At 32.2% G+C, this 8,117-nt stretch overlaps 1 protein-coding gene across 1 annotated transcript; it reads right to left on the bottom strand.

Annotated features, from left to right (window-relative positions):
• Nucleotides 1-1,056: 1,056 nt before the first annotated feature.
• On the bottom strand, nucleotides 1,057-4,200 carry LOC132752034 (uncharacterized). The gene is made up of 2 exons (XM_060742307.1): nucleotides 3,984-4,200; nucleotides 1,057-2,934 (listed from the first exon to the last, which is right to left on the bottom strand). The coding sequence occupies exon 2, from the start codon at nucleotides 2,917-2,919 to the stop codon at nucleotides 1,327-1,329; it is 1,593 nt and encodes a 530-aa protein (XP_060598290.1). The 5' UTR covers nucleotides 2,920-2,934; nucleotides 3,984-4,200; the 3' UTR covers nucleotides 1,057-1,326.
• Nucleotides 4,201-8,117: the final 3,917 nt, after the last annotated feature.

Raw genomic sequence — 8,117 nt, 5'->3', positions numbered from 1 at the left:
AGGTTCGAGTAGCAAGGGCGTCCTGTTTAGCGAAAAGGTTTGTCAGGCTGCACTGTTGGTCAAAATTTATTTTGCAAAATAACAAGTCTTTGAAGTAATAAACGCGATGGCATAGTTAATTTATTGTTCCTTTATTCTACACTTTAAAGGCACCCCACTGAGGTTTCAAAGCCTTAAAACATACCATTTGAATTTCTTACATAAATGAGCTGGGGCGTATTAAACAGAAATATATGTAAAGATAGTGAAGAAATATACTATGAAATAAATTGAAAATCGTATTTTTATGCTTTTCTTAGCCCGATTTGAGTGAAAAAGCGTTTATACGCTTTTCAATTTGGGTCACTTTTTTACATTTTGAATTATTATTCTGGAAAAACGAAGTGCTCGAATGATCTGAAATTTTGCACAACGTTTAGTGGCAAATGGTACATTATCTGGAAAAAATATTTTCAGTCCAATCATGTTAAAAAACCTCAATGGAGTCCCTTTAATATTAAAGTGAGTTGGTCTATAAAGGAAGTTCTGTTATAAAATTGATCATAATCACGTTGACAGTATTTAGTATCAGACATAACTACAAATAACGAAAAAAAAAATTATTGTGGATGTTGTTGGCAATTATGAGATACATTATCCGGTATTGCATAATTATATTTATATAGGTTACTATAAAATGTTCTGGAACAAAATACTACTATTCGTCATATATATGTTCATACTAAATCACTTAGAACTTTATCAACATTTTTTTTTCAAGGAATATTTTGCTTTTATCAATATTTAAAATAGTTATGGAAATATGTTCTCATTGCAGACCATCAACTTTAAAACTTTAGTTATCAGATAATATAACTATTATTCATTTCTTTTTATAATCATTTAAGGTTGGGATTCATTATAACACAAAATTGGGATTTCACAACAAAAATGAATTAATCGCTCTTGTTTGATTTCAAATGTGACTTGAAACAAAAACAATAAAGAAAAAAGAATAAAACAGTAACATTAGATTTTATAATTTATTAATGTTTCATCATATTAGTCTATTTACAAATTTGCTATGTACAAATAATAAAATTTAAAAACTTAACAATTTTCATATAAAATATTATATGAGCACCAACCATCCAGCTCTTGCGATAAACGAAATGCTTTTAATTTTATCGGAAATTTCCCAAAAGCATGAATGATGTTAAATTAGCACTTTTCTCATTTGGCATTGCCTCATTTGTCTTAATTACTGGATATGATATAACACTGTACGGCAACGCTGGGAGTTCTAGATCAGTACATATGCCATATCTTGCTTTGCATTCCCTTTTTTCAAACTATTGACTCTCGCTTCAGTTTATAATGCCGCCCACTAGAGGGCGCCGTACAAATCCTGCTTTGTCTACACAATGCACTCTTTCTTCGGGGACTTGGTACCACTGGTTTAATTGCTGGTAAAAGTTTTGGTCTTACTTTTAACGAACCATTTGTTTTTATTCGAGTACATCTGTTCGCACGTTCAACTCGCCTCTTCAAATCGCAAACTACATCGATATCCAATTCGTCGATGGGGAGAGTGTTTATAGGTTTAGTTTTCCCGAGGACACCAAGTCTCGGACGAAGTCTCGTTTGACCGTTTTCTTCGTTCACTGGACTGATATATTGTTCGGTGTAATTTACTGGGTCAAATCCTGCGTTCAATTTTGGAGAACACTGTGAATTTTGAAAAACAAGCTTTCGTTGACATTGATCAAACTTTAAGTTAGACATTCCCATAGAATGCAAGCGTCTGCTACCCATAACCGGTCTAGATACATTTCTTTCACGGTCACATTGGTTAGAAAACTCTCTTCCACTTATTTCTATGTCAGTTTCAGAAGCTGTTACGTTATTGACGTCACGATTGTTCTTTTCTTCAGTAATAACAGCAATGGTCTTACGTCTTTCATTTTTTCTAAGAAAATCGGAAAGTCCTCCTATGTTAGTAGAATATCTGGTCTTCCTTTGCCGCCTCTTCTCTGATGCCGAGACGCTCTTTAAACACGATGAGATATCTAAACTTCGTTCATCCGAGTTAGTTTTAGATTTCATAACAGATCGTATTCCACATTTCACAAGTTTAGTAATTTTTGATTGTGGCATATCGACATCATGTACTGATCGTTGTTTTTGGTGATCATGTTGATTCACTGACAAATCTTTTGGTTTTGATAAATAATTGTTTGAATCCACTTTGTAGTTTATAACTGGGGCTGTTGACATAGCATTTCGAAAGCTTGGAATTCTTTTTACACCTCCGATTTTACTTTTATACGAACACGGAAGGATTGGTTTCACTAAAAGGTCCTCGTGTTTCGTCCTTGTACACTCAGCATAGTTAAGACTCAAAGATCTTGCTACCAACGCATGTCGGTTTTTATGTTCATGGTCTGCTTTTCTTTGAATCTCAAGGTTAGAGTCACTGATAAAGTTCCGAGATAATCTTTTTTGATAGCAATCGGTTTTCCAATGTTTTCTCACTGGAACGTGAGCAGGCTCCATGTTTGCCGATGGTGTTGCTAAGCAACGTTGTTTTGGTGTAAATATGAGTCTTGCATCTGACATGTTACCATAGTGATGGGTCAACGCATCCATACTAACAAGCGTTTCTGCTCTATCCATTACTGGACTGCTGGCCAATGGTGTCCAAGGGAAAATATCGTCTGCTCTGGGACTTATGATAGTGTCGACGAACGAGAGCTGGTTGGTGACGTCATATATACTGTTCTCCTCGTGATACGCAGACGACTCCAGACTCATTATCTGAATACTCGTATCTGTCGTGAGATTCCTCCAATCATGTCTGCCCGTGGCAGCAGGCGTTGCCTCGAACTTCCGGGATACCACGTGACTTGCGGGCGGTGTTGAGAACATAGGCGGTCTCATTTTTACAACAAGTTTCTGAAATTATAAATAAATACATGTATTTATTTCCAAGCAAAATATCCGTAAATCAAAAGGGGACAGAGAAAAGACGTGAAGAACCATCTGCTTTTTTAAACAAAGTTTCAAGCCCGTTTATATTTCCATCAAACTTGTTTTACAAAATCAAGGAATTTACAAGGATCAGATTTGAGTTGATAACTTATTCTATAAAATTTGTAATTATCATTTATATTTAAGGTTTTATTTTGTTTCGGCCTACAAAAACAGAGGAAATAAATGTGTCTAATCTAAACTGTGATCTTGGTGAAATTATAAACAAAACAAATACGCAAAAGACCTCTGCACATTGTACATGACATTGTATTCATTTCATCCAATAAATGCCAAAATAACTTGACAAGCTAGATTCATGAAATGATTTATTCGTTTTCGATCCAATATCTAAATAATACTCCGAAAGTTGTCTGGTATAAGGAGACTCGTTAATGAAAATATTGAATGTGGGCACCCCCGTCATGAAAAAAGCCTTCAAATTTGATAGCGGTAATTTCCGTATCGCATCATCTGTCACATATAGTCATGATATAATGAAGTCGGCAATAAAAACAATAAAACTATCCGAAAATCACTCCTCTGCGATTTGGACGGCGCTTCGTAAGAATCACGCCTTGTGAAAAATGCCAATAAAATATACGTTTATTTTTAATAGCCGCCGATGGAAATCATATTGAATGAGTTTTCGTCATGCGTTTAAATGTTCAATTTCTTAAAGAAATCGAAATATGAAAATTAAAGCAAGACTAAAGCTTTTTGATTACTGACAAGGGACTCGTTTGCGAAATATATCAGTTATAAAACTAAAATACAATCTGATATTTAGCAAAACATGACTTTCTTTTACAATAACAATAAAATATAAATACTCTAAAAGAAAATCAACTATACAAAACAGAAAAAAACATCATTACAAACAAATAAGTTGCAAGGTTTGCTCGTATAAATAAATTAAAAGATTTTTTTTTACAAATATTTAGAAAATAGTGATTATTTTATAGCATACATACCTTAGATCTACACAAGTTAAATCCAATTCAAGAGTCCACAAAGACCCTATCACAACAACAATTACAAACGTTCCTGTGAGAGATTTTATAATATTCTATATGTTTAATTTTTCAAACTTCTTTGCCTGGCTGTTTATGGTTTGAGAATGGCATACACTTCTCCGACGACCTAATTTATAGCATATAGAGAAAATTGAGAATTTGAGTAAATCCGTATTTAAATTTTTACTCACAATTGTTATATTTCGGCACCTCAGATGATTGGGTATATTGAAAGAATGTTTGTACAGGCGCAAGTAATTCTTCTATTGATGGTTGCAATTAGCGCTATAGAAAAGACTTTTACTAACGGCTAATAGGTTTTTTACAAGGTGTGAATCGGTTTGCCTTTTTCATGAATAGCTAATTGATGTATACTTTGTTTGTATAAACAAACAATTATCCGGTAACAACGGACCATCCATCTGTTGTGGTTTGATTGAAATTTTGATTTTCGAATAAAATTCTTTCTTAACAGCAGACGACTTGTATCTATTTCATACGACATAAGTAAAAAGAGATGTCTATATATTTGATTGACATTACTGTTTGTCTAATAGGAAATAAATCGCCTAAACATCAGTTATATAGTGTAATGAAAATAGAATAGATATTTTTTTTAATAATGTTTTTTTAGTATATATTATCATTTATAATTCGAAAATTACCGATTTTTACGGATCAGATTTTTTTTATTAAAATACTACTATAATTGTAATATTCACAAAATTATCGAACAAATACACATTTCATGTACATGTATGGCGGTTTTATAAATTTAATTTTTGAGTTTTTATAATAGATCTTAAATTTGCATTAAAAAAACCAAAGAATTAAAATACAACATGAGGATATGCAAAATAAATATATTTAGCTATTTAGCCTTATACGGAAAAAAATAAAAATATATCGTCCCCAGCCCCCACACATACAAAAGAAAAAAAAAGTTGAACAATAACTTTACTGTTAGAAATGCATTATTATTTCATGCTTTCCAGTGTCCATGATCAATAACCATAACTTATCTTAAAAATAAATAAGTAGATGCAATGAAATAAAACAAAATGGCATTTTCAATATTTTTTATTGAAAAATTGTTAAAATACAAAATCAATTTGGTAAAATGAGTTTGAATTTAGTCGTATGGAAATTGATTTAAATATTTAACTAGTACTGATAGATAAATGCGACTGCTCATTACAAACAACAACAACAACAACAACGACCTTCGAATGAATGAATGAATGAATGGATGGATGGATGGATGGATGGATGGATGGATGGATGGATGGATGGATGAATGAATGAATGAATGAATGAATGAATGAATGAATGAATGAATGAATGAATGAATGAATGAATGAATGAATGAATGAATGAATGAATGAATGAATGAATGAATGAATGAATGAATGAATGAATGAATGAATGAATGAATGAATGAATGAATGAATGAATGAATGAATGAATGAATGAATGAATGAATGAATGAATGAATGAATGAATGAATGAATGAATGAATGAATGAATGAATGAATGAATGAATGAGATTTATTTTCTCAGGCATGTGCAATCTGCATGGGCTAAAAAAGTATTTTCCTGCACATACTATGTATGTATACGTTAAATTAGGCTTGTAACGCGTTCATACATATTCCAACCCTCGAACTAAGTTTTAATACATGAACAATACAGTAAAATTATTCAGTGCATAGATACTATAACATAAGGACATGAGAAGGTTATATAAGTTCAATTAATATATTGAAGTGTAATCCTTCATAAATATACAACATGTTATTTATTAGCTCATTTCTCACCATCATGTATGATCCGTTAATGGAATATTCGTGTATTCCGAACATAATCATCACGGATGTTTCTGAAATTCTGATGATTTTTTATCGTATCGTAGAAACATGTCACTTAAAGTTATGAGCATTCAATATTTATATTTATTTTGTGATAGAGATATAAAGATATGGGGATAAAATCCTGACCCCGATTTTCTAGATGTGAATAAGTACAAATGCGTATCCTTATTGTTAAAACTATACATGTAATACTTCACTTTCGCTTTTAAGCTGTTGTGTTTTCATATCTTTTTAGGCGTTTTTTTTCTCTTAAACTCTTGATTTCTATGAATGATAATGATATTGTGTTACTACCCCTCAATTTTTTTGTAATGTTAATTTCCCGTAGGCCAGTGGGAGTTATTCTTACTGTTAAAACAAGTGTATCATGTGACTAAGATATTTTTACTGTTACAGGGTAACAGTACTTTTTAACAGTATAAAGTCTGGTCATGTGGTGTTGTCTTTTCATAAATAAATAAGTTTTATAGATTACATTATTTGTTCGGGGTAATAAAATAAATATGGGTTGTGAGTAACAGTAAAAATTTCACCTCTCGTTATAATATTGGTACCCTCGACTAACGCCTCGTGTTTTTTTCAGATGATATCTTTACTGTTACCCACAAACCCATGTCTAATTATATAATGTTCTGTTGTTTTTTCTTTGTCTGCAGCTGTCTGTTCTCCGTTTAAAACAAACTTAATCAATTTTTCTAGAATACCATAAGTTAAACTTTTGAAGTCTTTATTATTAACATTTTTGTTTCCTTTGCTTTTGTCACGTGACTACAGAATTATTATATTTAAAATTGTAATTTATGTATGTAACGATATGCTGTAAATATATGTCACCGAAATGAACTATTTTTTCTTCTTCTTCCTTAACCTTGTATTTAACATTCTTACGACTTGAACTCTTCAATTCAATGTTTAAGGATTCTTGATATAAACATTCAAAGAGAAAAATGAAGAAAGAAAGCCACCCCCAAAAAAGCCTACAAAAAACAATAACAACCCTAAGTTACCAGCAGTAAAGAGACTAGTCAGTCAGATTGCCCGGATGTATCGTCTGTCCTCTGAATCACTAAACTGATGGCAAAAGTCAACCACTTCCGGTTCTAGCAGGTTCAGGTTAAGACTTTTACTGGAAATGTCTTCTTGTTTAAGCCGTTAACAGACACGCGGGGACTTATCAATAGATACTAAGATCTCCCGTTAACTAACGAGATATCAGATTCAACATGAAACAGCTCACTGTACTTTGTGTGATTCGAACATTAAATCGTGATTTGGAAAGTTACCAGCGGTATTACAACTCGAAACCATATAAGGCCGTACCTTTATGTAGGATTAAAATCTTTTTTTTCTTTTTACAAGTTACAGTAATTTTTATACTTATAATAGGCTTTTCTATAAAATTTTGTTCTCTCTATTGTGTCTATTTCAAGATGCGTCTATTTTAATTTTAAACAGTTACATTGTGATTTTAGTTTGATTATAAGTCAGATCGACACTGTTATGGTCAAATGGCGTCAAGTGGCGTTTTTCAAGCCTTCCTTGTAGATGAAGATACGGACGAATACCTGAGTAAACCACTGACTGGCCGCAATCTATCGTCCTATCATGCTCTATATTAATTTATTAATAATTATATCACGTGATGTTTGACATTACACATATTATCATATTTTCAATGTCATTGCACGAACACTACCGCTAAATGATGATATCTCATTTACTTAATAAACTCACATTAATAAATTAGTATTAACAGTAACCTTGTTAAATGTCACTCTTACAATTTCTGATTTTCCCCTTCTTGCTCAACCTTCATTCAAGGTGTAATTTTGCCATAAATACTTAACATACGTAAACTAAACGTATTAATTTATTGACAGTTGGAGTTCCAGGAAAAGTCTTTGAAGTTTTATAACAATAAATCTGGACACCTTTTACCTAATACGCCGAGTTTAATTAGTGGAATGAAACAAAGTAGCAATATCGCCTGTCACCCCGTCCCCGTACCGTATTGACGCATTCCCAATCTGCTTTAAACGATCACGCAAATGCACCTTCGGGAACATTTGAATACAGCCTGACAGACATGACCACAAACGAATACGACATTAATGAGACTATAAATATTGGTCATCTAATAATTATCAATAGTACGTATAGGTATTTAATATTACACGCAATTGTTCCATTAAGTCACGTGATAGAAGTCAATATGAGCGCG

The sequence above is a fragment of the Ruditapes philippinarum genome, unplaced genomic scaffold (genome assembly GCF_026571515.1).
Source record: "Ruditapes philippinarum isolate M1 unplaced genomic scaffold, ASM2657151v2 ctg2192_1_1_1_1, whole genome shotgun sequence".
Classification (NCBI taxonomy): Eukaryota; Metazoa; Mollusca; class Bivalvia; order Venerida; family Veneridae; genus Ruditapes; species Ruditapes philippinarum.
This window is presented reverse-complemented; position numbering and strand designations above follow the sequence as displayed.

What these genes read in the sequence shown, in the direction of transcription:
- LOC132752034 (XM_060742307.1), bottom strand. Translation starts at nt 2,919, where the DNA reads ATGAGACCGCCTATGTTCTCAACACCGCCCGCAAGTCACGTGGTATCC.